The sequence below is a fragment of the Lycium ferocissimum genome, chromosome 2, assembly GCF_029784015.1.
Source record: "Lycium ferocissimum isolate CSIRO_LF1 chromosome 2, AGI_CSIRO_Lferr_CH_V1, whole genome shotgun sequence".
NCBI lineage: Eukaryota > Viridiplantae > Streptophyta > Magnoliopsida > Solanales > Solanaceae > Lycium > Lycium ferocissimum.
The window spans coordinates 56,172,168-56,197,944 of record NC_081343.1 but is presented as its reverse complement, the minus strand read 5'-3'; the positions used below and the strand labels follow the sequence as shown (position 1 = coordinate 56,197,944).

The 25,777-nt window shown below is 34.0% G+C and overlaps 2 protein-coding genes and 1 non-coding gene across 3 annotated transcripts; 2 read left to right on the top strand and 1 right to left on the bottom strand.

Annotated features, from left to right (window-relative positions):
• Positions 1–2,877: 2,877 nt before the first annotated feature.
• On the top strand, positions 2,878–2,949 carry TRNAD-GUC (transfer RNA aspartic acid (anticodon GUC)). The gene has a single exon. It is a non-coding gene; the product is annotated as a tRNA-Asp (tRNA).
• Positions 2,950–3,008: 59 nt separating this feature from the next.
• LOC132048222 (uncharacterized) lies at positions 3,009–6,442 on the bottom strand. Its single transcript, XM_059439129.1, has 5 exons — positions 5,798–6,442; positions 4,962–5,094; positions 4,622–4,765; positions 4,150–4,543; positions 3,009–3,914 (listed from the first exon to the last, which is right to left on the bottom strand). The coding sequence occupies exons 1-4, from the start codon at positions 6,071–6,073 to the stop codon at positions 4,398–4,400; spliced, it is 699 nt and encodes a 232-aa protein (XP_059295112.1). The 5' UTR covers positions 6,074–6,442; the 3' UTR covers positions 3,009–3,914; positions 4,150–4,397.
• Positions 6,443–21,892: 15,450 nt separating this feature from the next.
• LOC132046110 (uncharacterized) lies at positions 21,893–25,636 on the top strand. The gene is made up of 7 exons (XM_059436657.1): positions 21,893–22,120; positions 22,859–22,918; positions 23,155–23,273; positions 24,363–24,502; positions 24,718–24,868; positions 24,951–25,110; positions 25,178–25,636. Exons 2-7 carry the CDS (start codon positions 22,906–22,908, stop codon positions 25,267–25,269), a joined length of 675 nt encoding a protein of 224 aa, XP_059292640.1. The 5' UTR covers positions 21,893–22,120; positions 22,859–22,905; the 3' UTR covers positions 25,270–25,636.
• The last annotated feature ends 141 nt before the right edge of the window (positions 25,637–25,777 follow it).

Here is a 25,777-nt window from a genome sequence, read left to right as displayed (position 1 = left end):
TGGTGTGTATAATTAAATGAGATGGCATATTTTATGTGGTTAGTTTAATTACCTAATAAACTCTTGACAACATACGCAAAAGTTTTTCCAAAATTTCAATTGAAAGTGTTTAATAAGAATGTCCTTATATTGTTAACGTGTTAAACAAGTGTTAAGAAGGAACAAGTAATAATTCGAATATTCAAATGAGATCTACTAACAAATTGATGGGGTTATCAATGTGTAAAGCCTTAATATAACGAACTCTTATGATCTCTTTTGGAAGGAAAAAGTATAGAACCTTTTTTTGTTTCTCTCCACGGAAAACATTATAGAACTTATTAAGGAAATCAGGATGGATTTTTTTATTTATTTCACACTTGATGTTCAGTATCGGTATTGCATCGCAATCAATCTGCATGCACGCTGCGTGAGGCTATTAAAAGAAAAGTGTTCCCACTACTGGATGTTTTTCATATTCAAGGAACAACTCGAAATATCTAATTGTGAATGTTTCCACCATAATTTGTGGTGGTTTTTTTTTCTAGTGATAATTACAAGAACAAGAAAGTGTTAATGGAGAAAACGTACTTTTATCGACGGGTTGGGACCTGAAATTATGAAATATCCCGGTGAACAATGTTGGTTACTAATTAGGCGGGGACAGTTGATTCGAACCCGCAATCTTCAGGTCATGAGCCCGATGAGTTGACCAATTCCTCTACCCCGTTTAATCCCCTTCGAACTCCGAAACCAAGGTTCGACTTGTCCCTGTTAAGTTTGGTCAATTTGCACGATTTTCCCTTATTCGGGTGTTTTTAAAATTTTTTCGCCCCTCAAATTAAGAGATTTTTGGAATTTGAATTTTTGCTCTTATTGTACACACTAAAAAATAGAACCTGATAACGGTTCGGGTTCGAACTTCGGCTAGTTCAATCAAAAGATAATAATTTAAGGCATGATATTACACTGCGCCTATATGGTGGGCAGAAAAAAATTAGGCATATTAGGACAAAATTTAGGCCTACCTTTTGTAGAATCCTAGCGAGTAAAAAAAAAATCCACCGCCTATGGTCAAAATTTTGCATACATGAATACTCGATGTTTGAAGGCATTTTCCATCAAATTACCTTACGATTTTTTTTATTTTTTTTTGATGATTATTAGTTCGAACCCAAAAAATCTAAGAATATTTTCGGCCACTTAAAAAATTAAAGACCAAAGAATTCATAGAGGGACAAAAATTAGAGCAGACCAAGACCTTTGAAGGCATATTGCGTCCCGCAAAATGTCTAGTACTTTAGGTCCAATAACATACTATGAGCCCGTGGTCTCACGGATTTATATATATATATATATATATATATATATATATATTTTTTGTTATGGCTTATGTATATAAAGATAAATATGTTCCAAAATGGAAATGGTTTTCCCATGATTTTTGTCTTAAAATAAGCTCAAAAATAATTGGACCCATTTAACTTAGTTTATCTAAAAAGATTATACCGAAAACGTTTATAAGCCAAAAATAAGTTGGACTACCCAATTTCATTCTTATTTTGTAATCAACATCATTCTCCATCACCCATATGATTATAACAATCTCAAGTCAACAATCCAAAACCCTACTATAATTCGTGTAATTCAATCCAAACCCTTTATATCTAGGAAAACATCACTAATGAATGCCCCCAAAATACAAAACATTTTTGACGTTCAATCCTCCCAAACTATTTCTAGGGTTTCCAAGCCCAATAATAATGTTCCACTCAAAAATATTTAAGGTGGTTTACCTAGAAAGAGATTAGGGACTAATTCAAAGAATCATGATAAAACTTCTCCGTGAGGGTACTCATCACAATATATTTATATTTTTCACAATGTTAGGAAAATAAACCTCAAGCTTAAATATAACTTAAAACGCGAAATCCCGATTCGACTGAAACCCGACATGATACCATCGGGCCCGCAAAGATATTTATATATAGTGAGTCAACATTCGAGAGGTTTTTTTGGTCCGCGCGAGGGAGTTGTCACGCTTAAAGGACCCGTGCCGCCCGCACAAAGTTCTTTCAAAATGGACATAACTCTCGTACAGAGCTCGGATATGTATATAAATCTATTTCAAAGAATCATATAAGTTCTTTTTTCCTCAAAAAGTGTCATTTTTAATAAATGAACATGATCATTTATAAAACTTAGCCGATTCTCGATATTTATATATCCATATTGAGACGATCATATCTCCTTTCTCCGATCTAAGATCGTCTCGGATCATATCGTTAGAAAGGTATTTCTACGTTACAATCTCAAGCATAGGGTAATATAAATTCCCAACTAATCAAGGAGTTCAGTATCGTGGAGACTAAACCATTTTCGCAAAACGTTCAAACCTTTTTTTTCATAAAACCATCTAAGATACGATTTATATATCTAAGATACGGGGTGTAACACTTTAAGTTTTGCCCTTCACCTAATATCCCGAAGTAAATATTTTAATTTTTTATAAAAAAAAAAATTGGCATGAAAATAATGGGGTTATGGGTAATAATTTTTTTGTTTTTATTTGAAAGGGCATCCGTGATCTTTCCCTCTGTATCTACCGCTAATCTTAGATTGTTGAATTTTTTCAATATTGAAATTTAATAGGTCATGAAGTACACTACATCCAATTAAACTATTTTTTGGGCAAATCATTACAACAGATTTTTATAATTTTAAAGAAACTTGCAAAGAAAATTAAAGTAACCAACAAATTAAGAACGTGTAATTGTTGATAAGGAACAAAAATTATTCAATTCAAAATGAACGGGAGCAATTATTTTGTATGAAGAAGAAAAGACAGAATATCGAAAAAAATAGTTGTTTGGTAGTTCCAATAGAACTACCAACCAAGTCGTTGTAGTATAGTGGTAAGTATTCCCGCCTGTCACGCGGGTGACCCGGGTTCGATCCCCGGCAACGGCGTTTTATGTCCTTTTATTGTAGTTTTTTTAATTAGCACCTTTAAGTCTTTTGGATCTTCCTAAACACTGAAATAAAGCAAAAGGTAAAATTAAGCTCAAGGAATTTTCCTTTAGTAATGGTCATTAAATCAACATCACATTGTAAAATTTAAGACATGTAAGAGAATATGCAGATCTGCATTTCTTCAATGGCTATATGACAATGACAATTTTATATGTTTGTTTTGTACATGTATCTCCATCTCCCCCTAGTACACATATAAAAAGCAAAATATATCTTCCGTTCCCTCCTTGAACGCGTAGGGAAAAAGAAGAAGTATGAAGAATAAATTAGCGAAGCAGATGATGATAGAAGACATATTGCTCGGACTCTCCAATCCTGTTGCCGCACTCTTGTCGGATCTTCCAAATATGCACTACGATTGGAGAATCCGACACACATCCCCAACATTTTTGTAGAATTCGAGCAACCTAGATGAGAATACAATAACTTTTTTCATCTTTTCATCTTCCACACCATATCTTCGAGCCCTTCCCCCTTTCAGAGTGTCCAAATTGCTTCATTGTTGCTTTTGCCTCCCGCAATTTGTTTTTGTAATCCTTTTTCCATGCTTCAAATCTAACCTTTAGTTTTTTGAGATCATCATTAGGCCTGAGGGTGGAAACCTCCTCCCCTGATTTACATTGATCGTGGACGACAAAATTTTGATAATGATTGACCATATCCATCACATGGTGGTTATTATTACAATGGTTTTTGGAATTTGGTCTGCCACTTGGTTGTGGTTGTGTATCATCTACCTCAACGGGAAGATTCAATGCACTCCTTCGAAGGGCTGTAGTTCTTGGGAATCCATTATCTACATGTCGATCTTGATCTTGCTCTTGATCTTGAAGTATCAATAGTCTGAGTTCTCCCTTAGTTTTATCGTCGTCGTATTTTTCCCTTTCTGAAGCCAGACTTATCTGCAAGATAAGCAATGTACAAGATGGATGAATATACGCAAATCAGGTACCTCCTTGATGTTCAATAAGCAAGTAGATGAATATGTAACCATAGTGGGCTTTTATGGAACAAATAAAGTAATCTGTGGCAAATCGTGAAGTGATCGTCTCCATACAAAATCTCATAGTTCAAAAGAAATTCAGATGCCAAAAAATGAACAACATTTGCTTTTAAATGAAGATATGGAATGCTCACTTGTATTGACGTTAACTGATCTTGCCACATTTTCTCCATAGCTTTCATTTTTGACTCATACTGATTCCACTTTTTCTCATAATGCTGAATATGTAGCCTCAAAGCTGCATTTTCCTCTTTCTTTCTCTCCAGAGCTGCCTCTGTCCTCAGAATATGCCTCTGAAGATTAAGTAGAACTGAACGCGGTACCTGAAGGGAGTTCAAGCAACCAGTGGTTAAAATATGCTCTTATCAATTTTTCACAGCACTCAGAAACCTATTACAAAAGCAACAAAACAAACCTTGGTTTCTTGTTCCTTGTCAAGCTCATTTTTTTCTATAATGTTCTGACCACAAGCTGGTTTTCCTTTACCCGAGAGATTGAACTGCTTTCGAGTCAACCAACCTCGAATAACTGCATAGAGAAAAGCTTAGTACTATCTTCAAGAATTATGTATTCAAATCTTCGGATTAAGCATTCTACAAATCTTACCAGATTGCAAACGTATGGCTGCAGTTTGTTTTCGTTCTGTTCTTTTATGAAGATGCTCCTTTACGTGTTTCTGTATAACGATAATTGCTGCCAACCTCCTCGTGAGAGCCTGATAATACTTTCTTTCAATTTCACCACGCAGAACTGCAAGAATGAATGATTATGGTTGAGCTACAATTATCAAAATTACAAAGGAAAATGTGATACATGCAAAAGCACATTGCCCTTGAGGCTTATGTTTTTAAGTAATGTTTAATATGATTGCTTCTTCTTACTGACGGTTGGAATCAGTATTATAGCATATGAAGTTTTGAGAAAAAAATTGGATATTGTGAATTACATGATTGTAGAGCTACTGCTCCAGTTTTAAGCTCATGATAGTACCGGCGAGCTTGATAACCGCGAAAGCATCTCTGAATCCGCACTACTCCACTGAGTCCATCTCCTTCTCTCAGATCAACCATCAAACAAATCTGTGAAATAAACCACAGTCACCATCAAAATTCAGTAATTTTCAAGCTAACAACAGCTGAAATAACGAGAAATATGACTGTCATTCAGTTTATATAGACTCAGTTTTACCAATCTACAGTAAGATGCAATATGGATCTTCCTTTTTACATTCTGCCATCTAAAAGCTATACACCTTAATGAATAAACAGATGGCCTCATTCATTAAGCAAGGAGCTAGTCGCATTTGCCAATCCATGAAGATAAAATTTGCATCTGGAAAAAGCTTTAACTGTTCGACTCTTTCCAAGAGTCATTTGCCTTCTGTAACTCAATTTAGGAAACTGACTCCCTCAGAGTACAGATCTTTGGTAATCTTATCAACATATAGGTAATGATCATATAGTAAACATCATGAACCAATAGAACTTAGAAATTAATGCACCCAAATGTGTGGCCTAGTGGTCAATGAAGTGAGAATAAATCATCGACCAAGGTTCAAATTCCAGCAAAGAGTCAAAAATAGCCAAGTGACTTTTTCCATTCTGCCTAAACTTTAGTTGGCAAAGTTAAGCATTACTAGTGCTGACGGGAGGTAGCAGGCACCAATGGAACAGTCGTGGTGCGTACAAGCCAGTTAAACTACTCCATCTTTTTAAACAAGATTCAAGGTGCCCCAACTTTTCTTTCAAACCACATACAAAACTTTAGTTCATTCCCATTTACCTTATCTGGCATGGCTGCAGAATCCCTCTCTGCTGAACTCCATTGATCAACAAATGCATCTTCTTGAACCCTAATATCTTCAAGATTCTTCTTTTCTTTACCAAAAGGTGTCAATTTCCTTCTCCCCTTAGGCAACCTAGCCTTTGTGACTGGCCTAACAGGCAAAGGTGGTGGCAAATCATTTGTATTTTCCTCTTCTTGCTGAAGTTCCTCCAACATAAGCTCCAGTGTACTAAGACTCCCCATCTGATAAGTTGTCACCATCACAGAAGACATAACTTACGCTTCTAGCTAAACTCTTACATAAGACACACAAACAAACAAACAAATATTACAGAACTGAGAGTTTGAATCTAAAGGATTTGAAAAGGCTGCTGTTTGGCCTTACTTGAGATGCCCAAAATTTAAGCATGTCTGAGGAATAATAAGAGTTGCATGTGAAAATTGTCAGAAAGCTTTGCTTTTTTCAGCTTTTGCTTTGTTTGAAAGAAGTCTTCAAGGTTCATGTAGGTCCAGTTTTTTATCATAGTAGAGGACCACTAAAATATGGAGAAAAAGAGAATTTTATAGCAACTCTTGGAAGACAAATTGGATACTTTAAACTAATTGAGGCCACAACTATGAACTCCTTGGGTTGCTGGATGATGAAGAAATGGAAACAAGAATGGCTGGTATAATTACTTTTTGGGACATCCCAATAGATTTTATAATAGTTTAAGTTATAGATGTTGTTGTATTAAAAATATTGTATAGGTAAACTTTTTTAAAATATAGGAGTTGTAATCTTAAAAACGATAAGTTAACTGTTATTATAGATGAAATGATGATGATGTAAACATTGTTTACACTACGAATGTATATAATTTAAATATCTTCTTAAATGTGGAATTTATAATATTGAAAATAAGATTAAGTTACCTACAGGTGAAATGATGGTATAAAAATTCTTTATACGGTATAATTTAAACTATTTTTATAATTGTTTGATATCTTAATTTAAAATTTTCCACCACAATTTTCGCACACAAAAATTAAAAGAAATTGTGAAATCCAATTTATTATTTTTCTTCTGAGAATTTTCCCTCATACTCTGTCGCTTGTGAACTAACTTAGCTGTGCTGCCTTTTATCTCACTTTAACTAATCTAAATTGACTTCAAAGTAATACTTGGCATCAACCTCCAAATTTAGAAAGCTATACTAAGCAATTATTACTCCCATATAAATTAAAGATTGGTAGACATAAATAAATGTTAGTCAAATTATAAATGATGTCAACTTATTACTAAAAATTGTTGTCTAAATTATTTATTGTTTAAGGATTCAAGGCACAAATAGTTTTCCCATTCTACCCTTAGTAGAATATTGTCATTAATAGAGATGACTCATAAATAGAGTAACATTTAATGGACATAGATTATAATTTAGATATAAATAAGGTAAAGTTAGTCAAATATTCCTCCTAATTAATATTCTTAAGGAACGTGTAAAATAAATAAAAAACGATAAATAATTTGGGACGGATGGAATAAATTTTATACTAAAATTAATGGGTCACTGGTTTTGTAACTCTTTGCAAATTTATTTTTATTTTTACTACAAGAAATTTTATTTTTCACACAAAATAAATTTGCAAAATTATTTTTTAATTCAAATTATAAAGGATTATGTTCGTTCAATCATTTCCTCTTGAAGAATTGGGTTAGTCAAAAAGCTTAGACTTTCAAAATCAATGCAGTTCCCTTTTTTTTTCCCCTGAAAATCTTAGCAAGATCTCAATTGAATTTAACTGGTCAACACTTGGACCAAACTATTATTATGATTAAAGAAGACTTCATGACCTAATCCTATACAGTGAATTTAGTGAAATATTATACAGATGATTAGATCCAATGCATGGCTAAGTTGATGGAATTATTGGGACATGAAGAAACTACTAAAGATTTTTAATTAATGGGGGTGCATGTAGTATTTTTTTTATGTTAATAAGAGTTTCAAGGAGAACGTGGGGGAAATGATTAAGAACTATGATCAATGTGCCTCGAGCTCCTGAAATATGTCTATTAAAATTACACTAGTATATTATGATAAGTAGCTAACTTTGGTACTTGGATATCATTGATTTTTAAGCCTTGGTTTCATATGACGAGACACAAAAGGCAATTGGTTAAAGTAATTCGCGGAAAGATGTACCCCACTAATAAAATAGCTCTAAAAATTTGTTAAATATTTTCATATGCCAAAAACTTGGGATGGTTCAATGTCAATGAATCACTATTTAGGTTGTAGGAAATAAAGTTTAAGTTTAAGTGTGCAGCCTAGCGGTCAATATAATTATTATAAAATCATAAGAAATTAAGGTTCAAATTTAATAGAGACAAAATAATTTCACAAGTTTCTGTTACTGTAAAATTTTAAAAGATAAAATAACATGATATTTATAGTGGTAACATAATATGTTTTTGATAAACAATCAATATACACACAAGCCGACTTAAAACCACCATTATTAACGCAAAAAGGTACCGCATTAGTTCCAGTCCCAAAGGTGTTCCTACCCATAAGACTATTATTTTTAGTTGGACATTTATCATTTTCTATTATAAATTATACTATGAAAAAAGTTATCATATACTCCATTAAAGAAGTTTTAGTAGAAAAGTTCAATGATATTCTAGAGGCCGATAATACAGCCTACTTAATTGAAAAGCATTACGACTATAATAAGTTGTACGCACTGTGAACTAGGCCCTACATATTTGCTTGGAAAATAAAAGGAAAAGACAAGTAACATCCACTAATGAAGAAAGAATTTGATCTGGAATATGATTAATTAATTTATTAATTGCTCTAAATCATAGCACAATTAGGTGATTAACATCGTAAATCTCTTTGTAAATCATGATTTATATTTAAACCATTTTCTTTAAACAACGAAAACGTAATACCCAATTCATTTAACACTTGATTGTGATATTTAGTTTTAAATGTGGTATTAAGGATGGTGAAGTCATGAGTTTTTATTTTGCTTTGATACCGTGAAAGAGTTTGCGGAGAAGAGAAAATCGCGTAGGTGTCTGATAGGAAAATCATACTTGTCATGGTCAGTCACGTTGGGCTAAAAGCCTAAAACAATCCAATTTTGTTTCAAAAAAAAAAAAAAAAAAAGTCTCACACCATTAAATGTAGTGAATGCGTGCCACCGTATAAACTGAATATTTATAGTCATCAAAGCACAATGGCCTTTTTTTTGGTGTATGCGTCTCTAAAGTTACCAGTAAAAGTAGTAAACCGTCTCGTACACGAGCAAAGACACTAAGTAGGACATACATTATCACTCCACTATCTCTATACTCCTGTTGCCGAGCCATTGATTTTGATATCGATTGTTGTCTAAAACCAAATTAAAGATTTAGGCTAAGTCGGTTCTTTAAAACCATTGATACCCCTGCTCTTAGCAAATGCACTAAGTCCCGTATTACTACACCTTATATATGAATTTTTTCTTTTTAGCTACCAACAACGGACTTTGCTCATATATTCAACAAGTCATGTATGTGTTTAATGGACAACTATAATATAATTCTAGCAAAAGCTCGCAAATTTGCCCATTAATATTTACAATTTTTCTTCACCTGGCCTTGATTTTTATGTCTTCTTTTTCACCCTAATATTTTTTTAAATTTTATGAAATCAAGGTGCATCAAAACTTCACCCTACTCATGTTACTTTATATTCTATTTCCAATTATCACAACAAAAAATGGAAAGGGAAAACCTAAAGATTCGAAGAACTAAAATATTGTAGAGAATAAGAAGGAAAACATCATCTACTACAGTATATTGTATTTGTGGTCCAATCAAGACAATAGAAAGTGAGTGGATGGATATCAAAAGTGAAACCAAATGAACCGTCCATAGACCAATCCAGTTTCGCATGCAGTTAGTTAAGTTGGACCCTGGCCACCCATATACAACCCAATAAAATTGAAGGGACATTAGCCAAATCCATTGGATGAGTATGGGTCAATCAAATGTTATTTTATTACTCGAAATTAAATAATTAAATTCTAACACAAATAATTCTAGCGATGCATTTTCTTTGAGAGCTTCGTACTATATTTTCGTTATTTTTCATAATGATTTGTGCGTTTGGCAGAGGCCTAGAAATGATGATCTGTTCTCCTAACACTGAGCTTGAATATTAATAGGAACTTAAATTAATTAATAAAACTATAAAGTGAAAAGGAAAACGCATACTCATATATTCTTTTCAACGAGGCATACAATTAATGAAAATAACGGGATAGTGAGCTTTATTTCATTTCATTTCAACTGAAGGTATTATCCGTAAATTCTCTTACCATAGTGTTTTTGGGTGAAAATTATTTTCCCTCCCAAACTTTACTTTAAAAATCAAATTCCCCCCTCAACTTTGAACAATAGACATTCTCTCTCCTTTATCCAATGCAATAATTATTTCACCCTTATTGTTTTCAATCCTCCATTTATGTAATACATTTTTATATTATATATAATATTCCATAAGGATTGGGAGTTGAACGAATCGACGCGAGAAAGTTTCGAAAAATGTTGGGTTGTACGACCACTTATACGGACCGTATAAGTTATGAAAATTATTTTCCCTCCAAACTTTACGTATAAACTCCTCCTCCGTATAACCTCTTCCAATGCAATAGAAGGGTAATTCCATGGTGGGATTATACGATCCATTTATTATACGGACCGTATAAATGGCCGTATAATCGGGTTCCATTATTATACGATCCATTTATACAGTTTTTTTTTTTTTTTTTTATATATGGACGACCCTTGCTCATTTATTTCATTTCCAACATTTCCCCAAGTCTTAAAAGCTCTAGAACCTTCCTCCAAGCATATCCACACAACCCAAGAGAGATCATAGATCAAATAGCAAGAATCAAAGGATCCAAGTGTTGGAAGGCTCACTAGGGTTTGTAGAACTCAAGATTTTCTTTGGTGTTGAAGTTGGGGTTTCACTCAAGTGAATGATTTGGTTCAAAGCTTGCTCTTGTGTGATTAAGGTGAGTTTCTATACTTGTTTCCATGTTATTAAGAGTGTCTAGTTATTGAATAACTTGATTGAGGGAAAGAAAGCAAAAGAGGAAGTCCAAATGTGGGTTTGATGATGTTATGAGTAATAAATTGACTTGAGTTGTAATTGTTGGAGTACTTTGGGTATAATCTTGCTATGAATGGTAGTAATGATGATGAGGACGTGTGGTACACGAGTGTATATAGAGTTGTATTGAAATTGTTGTTGTTATGTTGGTTATGAAAAAAAGTTTTGGGCGTGTAATGAAGTCTCTTAATTACGAAATTGATGATAATATCATTGTTGATTGGGAGCTGTTTTATGATATAATGGAAGTCGATAAAGCAGGGGAAATGCTGCCCAATTTTCGCTAGCTCATGAATTATTCTAGTTTGAACTTAAGAGTGCCTTTAAGACTTAACCTTAGTATGTCCTTTTAAATGTAGATCTTGTGAACGTGGAAGGAGAACGTTAAACGATTAAGAAGACGTTAAGGTATGTTAAGGCTATTCCTTCTTCATTTTGGTATGATCCTATGTTATGAGCAACAAGCGATTAAATGAGCTTCCATATTACTATACTCTTAGAAGCACTAGGAGTATATCAGTCTTTAATGTCCCTCCCCGTATGATTGTTCCTTCTGTTCATGGGTCTTGAGATTACTTATGTTGATGATGTTAGCTCAAAAGTTGTCCACCGCAGGTTATATGACCTTATGTCACTCCGAGAGTTCTATGTATACATTTCGGTTATACGTTACATTCACATACATACGCCGACATCGACCCATGCGGCCGTATGCGTTATATACGCATATATTATATGTACATGGGGTATGGGAAAATAGATAGTCGTTATATACGCATTACCACCTGATTAGCTGGTGCACCTTGATGATGATATATGGATCGGGCCGTATGTTCCTCGGCAATCTTATATGATAGATGGATCGGGTCGTTCGTTCCTCGGCACTATTATATGGGATATGGATCGGGCTGAATGTTCCTCGTACTATGACCTATATTTATATACAGCATGATTATCATTGAGAGCGTACGGATTATGCGCCCACAAATGCATTGTCAGTTATACAAATACTTGTTCATACAAATCTATGCAGACAGATCGAGTTTAGCTTTGAGTTCCGTATTCCGTTCACGATTCTTATCGCTTATACTTATGTTACTCTTACGCCTTACATACTCGATACATTATCCGTCATACCGACTCTGTTGCTCGAGGGCCGCGTTCGTACGCGAGTTCGGGTAAATGACGGTGGTCCGGCCTCCGTGAGACCTCTATATCCGGCGGTGATGGCGGTACGCACTCCATTTGATGATTTTGAGCCGTACTTAGTATACCATTCTTTTGAGATGTATATGTATATATGGGTATGACGGGGCCCTTCCTTTCTCTCTACTTGATATTCCGGTAGAGGTTTGTAGACGAGGGTGTATGTGTATGTGTCGATGATGTAGCCTTGTTCGACTCTATTCTTTCGTGTACGGTATACGGCTAGTTGGCTTGCACCGTTCTTTCGGCTTGTATGTAGGCAAATGTCTGAGTTCATGCGATGTCACCCCTTCATGAGGGCGGTGAGATTAGCTTAAGTCAACATGGCCATTGATGTTAGGTATGGTTAAGATATGAGTATAAGGGTGTTTGGTCATTAGAGGTCAGACACTCGTCACAACTCATCGGTTTGGGTCGTGACAATAATACTTTTATGAACTTGTGACAAAATCTAATGCTATTTTTTATGATTGTTATTTTAATATTATATGCAGTAAGTATGTATATATATATATATATGTATAGGCATATGTGTATATTTAAGTTTCACTTCTCTCTTATTATCTATTGTTTATATAAATAAACAAGTGGTTGTCAATGATGGAATATTTTTAAATTATAATAAAATTTCATTTCTGTATAATATTTTTAAATTATTTTTGCATTACCCGTAGAAATATACTTATAAAGTTATTATGACCTGTAATTTTTCACTTGTACAAATAAATATTAATATTTTGATTATTTTTAATAAAATTAATTTTTGTTTATTATGTTAATTTATTTTATTATAGAACATCATTAACTTATATAATCAATTAGTATTTCTCACTTTTTTCTTCGCTTAGCAGATAAGATTTATTTTTTATAAAACATTTGTTATATGAATTAAAAAAAAAAAGAGAAATATCATGATTTAAAAGAAGTAAAAAAAAAAAAAAGAAGACAAAAGTTGATAATGTAAGGGTAAAATAGGCATTTAAAAAAGTCAATTAGGATAAAGTGGGGAGAATGTCTATTGTTCAAAGTTTAGGGGGGTGGGGTGGGGGGGGTTGATTTTTAAAGCAAAGTTGGGGAGTGTAAATGATTTTCACCCTAGTGTTTTTACTCAAAAATACCCTTCAACTAATCAAATAACTCAAAAATATCCTTTTTACCAACAATTGCTCCAAAACAAGTGAAAAGTAATTAATTTTGCTCTTGAACTATTCGAAATGAGACAGTTTTGCCCTGCTTTTTAAATATTTTTTGAGGGTTAAATGTGAGACATATAATAACAACATAAGAAAATAAGTAGTACAAAACACTTCCCATTTTAACAAATAAAAAGCGATTCTTCTAGTTCGTTACACATTAGGTATGAGTTATTTGTTGCGAGCATGATATTATAAAATGATATTATGTACCCTCTCTTATGTAACTATTTTAAAAAATTATTTTTCTAAATTAGTACACGGTTTTATTTTACTAATTCTAAAGATGATATGATAAAATAAATCAAATTCAATTATACCTTGGTCCGCTATGTTTTTACTATAACTTTAAGTCATCCCAAGCTTAAGTCGAGGACCAGTATAATGGGTTTGAAAGGAAACAGTAGCTAGTAATTAAAATTTATATAAAACATAAGTTTGGTATTGGAAAAAACTTGTCATTTAATTATAGTCAAATTAATCTCATAATCTCCAATATAAGTTTTTTTCAAGACATTACAATTAAGAGCACTTGTCCCGAATTTTGAAGGACAATACTACCCCATCTCGAAAGTTCAAGAGCAAATTTGACCTTTTATCTCTTTTAGAGCAACCGTTAGTAGGAACTACAAGAGTATGTTTGGTCTTTTTGGATTTTACTTCGATGGCTCATCGACCTAGAAAAGGCATATGACAAAATCTCAAGGAAGGCTTTATGAAGATGGTTAAAGGCTAGAGGTGTGCTTGTGGCGTACACTAGGGCAATTTAAGGACATGTATGATGGAGTCAAGACCAAGGTAAAGACAGTAGGAGGATACTCAGGTACTTCCCAGTGGTGATGGGGTTACACCAAAGATCAACTCTTAGTTCGTTTTTTATTTGCCTTGGTGATGGATGGATTGACGCGACAAATACAAAGTGAGGTGTCATGGTGTATGTTATTCACGGATGACATAGTTCTGATCGACAAGACTCGCAGCGGAGTTAACGTTAAGCTGGAGGTTTGGGGACAAGCGTTGGAGTCTAAATGGTTCAGGTTGAGTGTGGGACCAAGACAAAATAATTAGGTGCAAGTTTAGTGGCGTAACACACGAGGCTGGCGTGGAAGTGAGGTTTGGTACCTATGTCATTCAAAAGACAGGAAGCTTCAAGTATCTTGGGTCTATTATCCAAGGAAATGGGAAAATTAATGATGATGTCACATATCGTACTTGTACGGGGTGGATGAAAAGGAGACTCGCATCCGGAGTCTTATGTGATACGAAGGTGCTATCAAAACCTAAAGACAAGTTCTACAGAGTGGTGGTTAGACTAACTATGTTGTATTGGGCAGAGTGTGGGCCAGTCAAGAACTTTCACGTTTAGAAGATGAAAGTTGCGGAAATGAGGATGTTGCGATGGATGTGTGGGCATACTAGGAGAGATAGGATAAGAAACGAAAATATCGGGGACAAGGTGAGAGTGGCCTTGGTGGATGATAAGATGCGGAAAGCAAGGCTGAGATGGTTCGGACATGTGCAAAGAAGATGCATGGATGCCCCAGTGCGGAGGTGTGTGAGGTTGGCTTTGGACGATTTCAGGAGATGTAGAGGTAGGCTGAAGAAGTATTGAGAAGATACGGTTATCTTTGGGAGATGCACTGAGGTCGAACATTTTTACAGGGACACGACCTTAGAGAGTTAGTTATGACACGGGATTAGGGTAGAAAGTTAGTAAGTAGTTGTGCGGTGTCACCTTATCCGATCATACTAGTAGTCGCAGCATTACTCTTATACTTTCTCGCCTTTCGATTTCTGCTACTATATGTTGTTCTTGTACTTCGATTACTGCATTAATTTGTGGTAGGTATGCTCTTTTTATACTGCTTTATCATGGTTTTATACTATTTTGCCATAACTTTTATACTGCTTTGGGTTACTTGTCCTTGTGCCGAGGGTCTACCGGGAAGAACCTCTCTACCTCCCAAAATAGCGGTAAAGTTTGTATACATTTTACCCTCCTCAGATCCCGCTTTGTGAGATTTTACTATGTTTGTTGTTGTTGTTGTTGTTGGTTCATCTTTATTCTTTAATTTTGTTTTCTTTTTCTGTCTAGTGGAAAAACAGTTGGTAAAAAGATTCTCCACTACGAGCTTTTTCTGAATTTTTATGCAAACACCGCTTAATATGGAACAAAAAATCAAATTTTATTTAAACTGTTATGAACTATTTTACAAGTTGATATTTGGATGTATTATTAAATATAAATTATACCACCTACACATTAAGTGATAAATACAACTTGCACTTGCAAGTTGTATCTTAGTTGTAGAAAGTTGTATATTAGTTGTATATCTTAGTTGTACCAAGTTGTAGAGCAACTTGTACAAGCTGTATATTGTAGGTTGAGGGGCAAACTTCTTCTATAAATAAGGAGCTATGCCTTCTCATTTGTAATACCAAGAAAAGATGATAATATAATCTCTCCCTCCTCTCTACAAAGTTATTGATTAGCTTCTCTTATTTATTTGCAATTATATATAGTTTTATAACACGTTATTGATAACGTCCAAATCCACCCTATTAATTAGAATGAGCACGGTTGTATGCAAATATAATTTACCCAACTATGAGTCGGGGTCGATCCTACGTAGAACAATATATAGGCGATTAGGAAAAGTAGGAATAATCACCAACAATAGCTATGCAAACACTTAAAGGTTATTTAGAGAGAAAATTATAATTAATTGTAAAAACGTAAACTAACTTAGAAAGCAAGTAAAACGATCAATGGCTACAAGAATGGATACAAAGGAAACTACCCTCAAGTAATGATCCAATGTATTTCATGATTTACAAATATGGTGAGTTTATATTACTTAGCCTCGGATAATGACTCTAAATTAGCTTCTTCCGAATACTAACTAGACTACCTAATTGAATATCCCTAAAGCAATTAGGAGCATTAATAACACCCGAATATGGCTACAAGTGGTGTCGCCTATCCCTAGGTCGATTTTCATTAGATGAGAGTTAACGCCCCAAATTCTTGTTAATTATTCTTTTCCAATCCCGAGTTTGCCTCTTCCGAGTTTAAACCGAAATAAATGGGCAAGTCCTAGGGTTAGCAATTCCCTTAAGAAACATTAAAGAAGAAGAATAATTAAAACAACATTAACTCACTTCATTAGGAATAAAAATCATTCAATACATAAGTAAAACAAGAGTTTCAATCCAAACTTGAACAATATATACTTCCATAAACAAGGTTCAAGTATAGAAATGAAATACTACACACTTAGATATTCAATATATAGCAAGGAATTGAAGAAATGAGTAAAGAGTTAAGAAATTTCTCATCAAAACTTCAAATCTTCAATCCTCAAGTGTGGGTGTTGGAACCCTAGCTCTCCAAGACTTGTGTTTTATGCCACAGATCAGAAATAATGTCTTCAAGCTTTCTTTTGTAGTCCCAAAATTTTCCCACTTAAAATTAGACCAAAACAGTCCTCGATTTTCATTTTTTGCAAATCTGTCCATTTTTGCAAAACTGTCCAGTTTTGAAAGCTTTTGCACGCTTTTTTTGTCCAATTTAGCCTCTTTTTGACTTTATTTTCACTTGGTTTCTTCCGATCACTTCTAAATCACATAAAACCTGTAAAATAGATGTAAACGATATTAAATGCACTATTTTCTCAATCAAACATAGCAAAATTATAAGATTAAAGAAGAGATAAGTTGGTAAAATATCAATTTATCAGTTATCAGCACGAGTCTCTAATCTTTTATTAGAATTTAGTCTATATTAATGCTACCGTCTTGGAAAGCTTGACGGAACCACCCGTGGCTCACTGGAAATCAAGGTATGTTTAGAGGATTTTGACTCCTAGTAAGTTATGTTATGTATCAAAAGATAGAGATGGCCGATACAGGTAACGTAATCTGAGCCTTTTAATTTGCTTACTTTTAGATTTAATATCTTATCAACACTTGCCAAATTACTATGTATACGTATTAATATGCAAACATGCGCAAGAGCTATTTTGATGCTTGTCTTCATCATGACTATCTCAATGATGGATTTATTAAGAGTGATAATATTTTTAGAGGCACCAAATTTGTTCCTGCAGAGCATCGCCTCAATTTACAATTCTAGTTCATAAGAAACTTATATATCACGTGCTTCATTGTAATTGAATTTGTTAACTATCGGAAGTGGTAATATTTTTATAGGCTTATGATTGCAATTGAAAATATGTTTGAGAAATTTTTTTCTACAATATATATGTGCCTTGATTTGCTCTTGAAGTAGCAATATCTTAAAAGAGGCATGAAGCTATCATAATTTGATATGCTTAAGGCGCGATAAGATATATTTCATTCCTGAAAAATGAGAACTTTTGATAAATGTTGCAAATGCGGATCCGTTCTCTGAAGTGAATGAGACAGTATGTAGTAAAGCTTATAACATTGAAAACAAATCAAATACTCTATGCTTTACTCTCGAAGTATTAAACTCAGAAATCGGCTCCCGAAGTAGCAAACTCAAAAATCTGCTTCCGAAGTAGCATACTTTGAAGTCTAATCCCGAAGTAGTAGAACTTTGAACTATACTCGAGAAGTAGTAGAACTTTGAACTCTACTCCGGAAGTAGTAGAACTCTGAAATCTACTCCTTAAGTAGTAGAACTCTGATATTTACTCATGAAGTAGTAAATATTAATCTACTCCCGAACTATTAAGACTCTGCATTCTACTCCCAAAGTAGTAGGACCCTGAAATTTACTCCTGAAGAAGTAGAACTTTAAACTTTACTCCTGAAGTAGTAAAACTCTAAAACTTTACTCTTGAAGTAGAAAGAATTGGTAGTATATCTGAGACAATATATGAAGCAATGTCTTCTTGTGCTTGAGCAAAATAACGAACTATTGTTGAACATCGTATTTCAAGCACATTTGAACAAATGAGTTTCATTTCCTGAAGTGAATGAAGAAATATCACAACCTATCTCGTGTAGAGATAAAATACAAGGAATATACATGTTGTTTTTGTGGTATGAAATTAAGACATTGCAACACGTACCTGTTGTATGTATAAACATCTTGAATAATTTTATTAAAGTATCATTTTAAAGAAAAAGGAAGCAGAGTAAAATGCTTTCTAGTATAACCACATTGATGCATTATGGTTAGTTGTTATTGATTTCCTTGAAGGAAATAAACATTAATGTATCTCTTCCTGAAGAATGTAATTATTATGTGGTTGCCGCTTTGATACAAAATATTCAGATGTTAATGGCTCATCTCCTTGAAGGAGATATTTAAAATACAGAAGTTTGGAGCTTAACGTTTACTTTCATAATTTACGCTTTAAAATTGTGTTTAAATTTTCATTTGATTACTGTTTTCCATCATGACACCAGTAGCGTCTAGCCAAATTTTCTTTCATGGTACCAAAAGTATCTAAAAATATTTGGTAGTGGAAACTAATGATCAAGGGCTCTAGAAGAGCTAATTATTTATTTATAAGTATCATGACACCAACAGTTTCCAAATAGCATTTGATTATGGTAAATAAATTAAAGTCTCTCAAAGAGGATATATATGATAGCATCATTTGTCCTAGATCGTAATCGTTTCGATAAGAACACAGATTATAGTAAACCTGAAGTTTACTACTGGTTATCATATTGGGACTACAAATGATTAGAAAATTGAATGTCTTTAAGTTACTACGAGTAAGAAATATGTATATGAAACGTTACCCGAGCATGATGGATCACATGTCACAATAAACCAGAAGTTTATGACACAAAATCTCACGCAATAGTAAACGAGAAGTTTACTAAACTAAATAGCACTCGTCATGGTAAACTTGAAGTTTATGGGTACAAATAATTTTATCAATTGACAAGACTATTTTGGTCGTCCTGATTTAAATCTGATGTGCTAATTGAGTATTCAAAATATATTGAAGAACTAGAACATTCTTCAAGAATTTGTTTGTGTTGCTTGTTCTCATAATAAGTTGATTACACCATCTAACGTTGGGGTGAATCCCAAAATTAGGAAAATATAAAAGGTGAATATAGGCCCCTTCACCTTCAATGTGATGTCTTAATTAAGAGATGCATCTATGAGACGGTCACATGTACGTTTATTGTCAACTAGCAGTTTGACATTTACGAAGTTGCTTGCTCAAAATAATTGAGTTGGAAGCACAATTTCCAGATTATGTAATTAAGACAATTCATCTTGATAATGCTAGTTTATATATAAACTGGTTTGGCACTGGATGCCTCCATAATATAGCTAAACCATTGCTTATGAGAACATAGTTTCAGACCTGGTCTGAGATATGATATATTGCATACAACGACACTTGTATGCTTCAGACCAATAAATTATGATAAATTCTCCCTTCATAATTGGTTCAGGGTCAGGAACTAGATATTTCCATCTTATAGCTTTTGATGTGCGGTATATGATTAATTGATATACCATGATGCACACAGATGGATTTCCCAAAGAAAATGGGGATATGTGTTAGTTTTTCTAACATAAGGAGAGAATATGCGGCTAAGAAATATGTTGTAAATTATCATCAGTATGATCCTCAGATAATTCAAGTCAAATGCTGGAGGCATTTGCTGACCCAACTATTTCATATTTCATCTGCAAAATGCTCCTAATGTCCTTGAAGGACAGAGTCTATAGCATGCATGAAGCATGGTAGACCAATCGGTTCCGAATGTAATAATCCGTGAAAAGAGAGATGAGCAAATGATCAAAATGATCATAATAAGGAGGCAATGTGCTCTTGAAGAGCCTACGACATAACACTTCATGAAACCTTATGGGAGGTTCAGGTACCTGAAAATAATGAAGTGATGAGATCTCGAAGTTATGTCGAATTGCGAACCGATACAAAATGATATCTCGTCGACGATATTTTTGATACAATATGGCGCGCAATATTGTATAACATTGTAAGGATCTGAGTTCTACGTCTCTTAAAGCATGCCAATGTAGAAATAATTACCAAGTGATATGATGCATCTTGGTAAGCGTAAAGCTTATTGGACCTGCAGTCCAGACACTAGAAGATGTCACATCATTTAACTACTAAATGGATGTTGTCACAGTCTATATGTTTTACTTGATAAGATTCAAAAATTTCTGAATAATTCAAAATGCCTGAAGCATATACAAGTTCTTGAAAAACTTGTTTATAATCCTTATATGGATTAAATCACGTAAGGTGAATGCATTTTCATCACCTTAGTGAATATTTATTGATGAAGGGTACAAAGATGACCCTGTTTACCCTTGTCTCTTTATGATAATCAGAACATTTCATATTATTGTGTAAGTTGATGACTTGAATATTATTGAAGCTCTTGAAGAGTTTTCAAAAGTAGTAGATTATTTGCTAAAAGAGGTTGAAATGAGAAAATTGAATTGGTCCTGAAGTACCATATATTTGTGCAATTGATGCATTTATATATCTTGCTATAACTACGAGCATGATATAGTTTTACTTCTAAATGGAAATATTGAAATAGATCAATTGCATATTGCAGATGAAAGCCCTGACATGAATGTGTTTATCCTAACAAATATTGTCAAGTGTTTTTGATATACAGGACATTCATATTATCTGCATAAGAGTTCGATACAGATATGCTATCTATTTCCATGAAGGATTACGTATACCATGTTATTTTACCACATAAATCACAAAGATAACATTAGTTTATAAAGCAAGTCAAGAATGTACTTGGCGTGATCGAACAATATTATATGACGATGATGTAACTCTATCTAAGGAATAAAGATGCGAGATCATCAAGCAATTAGTCAAATGATCGTTTGACGGATGTGATCACAAATGCTCATCGTAACCTCAAGATATGATAAGTTGGTATACAAGATCGGAGTACATCATCTTTAAGAATTATGTGATGCTTTAATCAGGGGGAGTAAATACGCGTTGTACTCTTTTTTCCTTAATCAAGGTTTTGTCCCATTTGGGTTTTCCTGATAAGGTTTTTAATGAGGCAGCTAGCAATGCGTATTACTAGATACGTGTACTCTTTTTCCTTCACTAGGATTTTTTCCCACTGGGTTTTTCCTAGTAAGGTTTTAACGAGGCACATTATCTATTAATAAAACATCCAAGGGGGAGTGTTATGAACTATTTTACAAGTTGATATTTGGATGTATTATTAAATGTAAATTATACCATCTAGGTTGTAAAGCAACTTGTACAAGTTGTATATTGTACCAAGTTGTGTTAAGTTGTAGAAACTTCTTCTATAAATAAGGAGCTATGCCTTCTCATTTGTAACATCAAGAAAAGATGATAATATAATCTCTCCCTCCTCTCTACAAAGTTATTGATTAGCTTCTCTTATTTATTTGCAATTATATATAGTTTTATAACCTAAACCATATTTTGGGGACTTTATTTCTCACATTTCCCTCAATGTGATTAGGCCCAAAACGAGGGTGTAAACTGTAAATTCAGGAATAAATGAGTCCAATTCCAAATTGGAGCCGGATCCGTGTAATAGAAAGTGGATATTAAAAAACCGAGACCAGACAAACCCACAAACCCTAACACGACCCACCAGATTCTCTAGGCGTTTCTTCTTCTTCTTCTTCTTCTAGTACTTTCCGATACGAATTCCGAGTCTACTAGGGTTTAGCGACCAGAGATTTCTGTTCGGTCGCTTTATCCGCCCGTCGGAAAACTCATCTTCGGCCACACTCCATCCAACTGGTACACTACTTTATCTCTATTTTATTAATTTTTTTTACTAATTACCTCTTTCTTTGTCGCATCTACGATTCTATTGGTGATTAGGCGTCCTGCTAAAACGTTTTTTTGGTATACAATCGCACAATTGTTGCTCAATCCCAAATTAGTTGTATCGACTATTGAATACACTTTTTTTTTTTTTTTTTTTTTTTTTTTTGGAATAGAGCGGAAATCATCGAGGTATTTGTGTAAATAGATATAATCCATGTAATCGCAGAAACTATCAAAATAAAAAAGGAGTGACAATATACGGAAGAACCCAAGTATTAAATCTTGGCTGGCACTATTATTGACAACTTCGTTCCAATTATTTTTTCACTGTAAAATACTACAATTTTTATATACACAAGAGGAGCCTAATGTAAATTTCCCACATATACGTACACTGTGTTACAATGTCCAACCCGGTCGTCATGAAGAGTAGACCTAGTGTATGTGTTTCAAGAACACGAAATGTAAATTTCCATTTTGTTATGTTTTTGGCAAGTCTATATGGATATTAATGGAGAATCTTGTGGGCGAGGTGATGCGGTTGATTCATCTTGGAGCTCCGAATTTCATAATTGAACTGTTTCAAGTTGTTAATTGTGCTGTATATGAATGATTTGTCTAAAGATCACTATGGATTTTGGAGGTTTCCGTTGCTGCTAATTTGGTTTCTTTTGAAAATGACTGATGTTTCGTCTACTGGTTATGCAGATATTCGAATTTACAAGCTTTTGTGGACGGAAAAGAATCAACTAGAGATGGACGATTGGGGTAATGTTGATATTTCTCAGTTTTAGTAACTACCTTCCTGAGGAAAAAACTAATTCAATTACTTCTGATGCTTATACATATTGCTTTATTTAGTAAACAGTTTATTGTTCTGATAGGAAGTAGGATGCGGTTAGTTTATTAGTGAATTCTGAGTTTGATTTAACTTGTCAGATCTTTTAGTTGTAAGCCGTGTCAATATATGCAAGATAGTCTGTAACTTGGATGTTTTGTTTCAGAGGATGTACCAGTTCCGGATCTTCTTAAGAAGGATCTGCCAGTGAGTAAATGGGATGATGAAGATGTAGATGATAATGATGTAAAAGATTCTTGGGAAGATGAAGAAGAACCTGCTCCGGTATAGTTGACAAGTTATTGATTTCCTGTGTCTGTTTCGTGGACATGCTTGCACTATTCATTGATTCCCAAAAAAATCATCTTAGTTAAACTATCTTGTTCCAATAATGCACTTGCTTGCCTGCTAGTGTTGTGTGTGTATTATTATCTTGAAAAGTTGAATTTGTTCTTTTGCATTGAGAATATCTACTTGGATTGACTTATCAAATAATTATCTAAGGGATTTTCATGGTGTTGTTGCTGCATAAATGAATTATTTGTAGCTAAACTTAATTTTTCGTTTTTTTTTTTAACTTGGCATGATGATGACATGAGTTGAGTTTAAATGGGCAACATGATCAATGGGGATTCATATAGCCGAGCCCAACTTGTTTGGGACTGAGGTGTAGTAGTTGTAAAAAGGCCTCTTTAGCTCTGTAATCATAAGACTGCTTAGTGTTCTTTAAAGCCATTTCGGTGTTGTAATTATAAGACTGCTCATAGTTCTTTGTCCATTTAAGAATTTGATATTAAAGGTTTACCCTGTATGATTGGGAAGTTATTAATCCATGGCGAGAATCGAAAACAATGTTACTGAATGACCCCTTGATTACTACAAGTTCCAAAACAGATAAGAGATGATTCAAAACAGATTCATAGGCAAACATCAACAAACTATGACCAATATTGCTGCATCATGAGTTATATAAAGTGCCAGCCAAGTGTACAGATTCATTAATTAGTCTGACCATCTTGTAAAAATCAAAACAAACATTTTTATCCTCAACATTAAAACTCAAGTTAATGGGCAGACAAAACAAGGATTGTGTATTACACAAATTGACCTCTTGATATTTGTTTCATAGCTATTTATGAACCAATCCCTTGCAGTAGGGTGATTCTCTTCCGTGGAGTATTATTTTTTTAAGATATTTAATTATTACCCTTCATGTGTGTTGTAAGATTGTATTCGTTTCACACTTATATTTTTCTATTCAACCTGCTTTTGCGCCATGTCACCTACTCTCTGATTCTCATGTTCCTATTTCAAGTACCTTCTCTGCATACTATGTCTTGGTCTAATTAATTTAAGGTGTGGTGGATTAATCAGGCACCTAAACCCGAACCTCCTGCTGAGAAGGCCCCCAAGAAGTCTGCTGCAAAAGCCAGTGAAAAGAAAGGCAAGGAAGTTGAAGTTCATACAAAGGAAGAGCCTCTAGATCCAGTAGCAGAAAAACTTCGCCAGCAAAGGTTAGGGAACTGACGAATTAGTTGTCATTAATTTAGCCGTTCATGCCTCATATAGAGTAGTTTTAATTGAGAAATAGAGGATTAATAGTTTAGCTGACCAAGAAGTTGGTGTCATGCCAAGTCATTGGTTATAGTTAATAAGTTGAATTATGAATCTGTTGTGCAACTTGTTGGGTTTCCTGGTATCAGAATTCTGATCTCATTTCTCTTTACAGGCTTGTAGAAGAAGCTGATTATAAGTCCACTGCTGAATTGTTTGCCAAGAAAGGTGGTGATGACAAGACCATTGATAATTTCATCCCAAAAAGCGAGAGTGATTTCTTGGAATATGCTGAGTTGATTTCTCATAAGCTGCGGCCATATGAGGTTTGCCAAATTTAATCTTTTCTAATTTTTTAAATGTTGGGGCTTAACTTTGACTGGGAATTAAATGCTTGGCATTTTTCAGAAAAGCTACCATTACCCTGGGTTGCTCAAGGCTGTTATGAGATTGTCAATGACCACGATGAAAGGGGCAGATGCTAAAGAAATTGGCTCTTCTATTACTGCATTTGCAAATGAGAAAATTAAAGCAGAAAAGGAAGCCACTGCGAGTAAAAAGAAGACAGGTAATGCTGTGCCTACTTTTGTCTATGATGATTGCTATTGGCACGGTTTATGACTTCTCCTTTACAGGTGGAAAGAAGAAGCAGCTACATGTTGATAAGGCAGATGATGAAGCAGTGGTAAATGCATATGAGGGTTACGATGATTATGATTTCATGTGAGATGGAAACTTAGCAAACACATGCATGTTAGACCAACTTTTTCACCTTTCTAGTTACACCAGTCTGGCGATCTTTTGGATTTACAAGCGACAACTATGAGGAAGTTCCTGTGCCCTGTTTACCTCCCAATTCTGGAGTCTTATTGAGTGTGTCATATTTTTTTCTTTTTCCTTTTTTTTTTTTGGGGTCAAATAAAAGAGCATCCTTTGTTTTGTTTTCATTTTTATGGTCAGTTACTGATTGGAGATCATTTCGTAAATTATTTGTCAGTTGATCTGCGTTCTCTTGTATGATGTGGATCTCAGATTTTGAACCCATGGATTTCCTGTAACTGTCTTATTCAAAACTATTTGATCCTTTCTTCTCATGCTTGCCTTTTGATGCTGACAATGTGCCAGATGTGTTAAACATTATAATAATTATTTGATAAAAATGTTGTGGAAATCAAATTTCATCGACTTAAATGGATTTAACTTTTGTTCGAATAAACCATATGAAATTCTACTTT

Coding starts and splice junctions, on each gene's coding strand:
- LOC132048222 (XM_059439129.1), bottom strand. CDS start 6,073: ATGTCTTCTGTGATGGTGACAACTTATCAGATGGGGAGTCTTAGTACA. Junction 5,095..5,797: donor CTGCAGCCATGCCAGATAAG/GTAAATGGGAAT, acceptor TTTATTTCACAG/ATTTGTTTGATGGTTGATCT. Junction 4,766..4,961: donor AGCAGTAGCTCTACAATCAT/GTAATTCACAAT, acceptor TCATTCTTGCAG/TTCTGCGTGGTGAAATTGAA.
- LOC132046110 (XM_059436657.1), top strand. Junction 23,274..24,362: donor ATGAAGAAGAACCTGCTCCG/GTATAGTTGACA, acceptor TGGATTAATCAG/GCACCTAAACCCGAACCTCC. Junction 25,111..25,177: donor TGCGAGTAAAAAGAAGACAG/GTAATGCTGTGC, acceptor TCTCCTTTACAG/GTGGAAAGAAGAAGCAGCTA.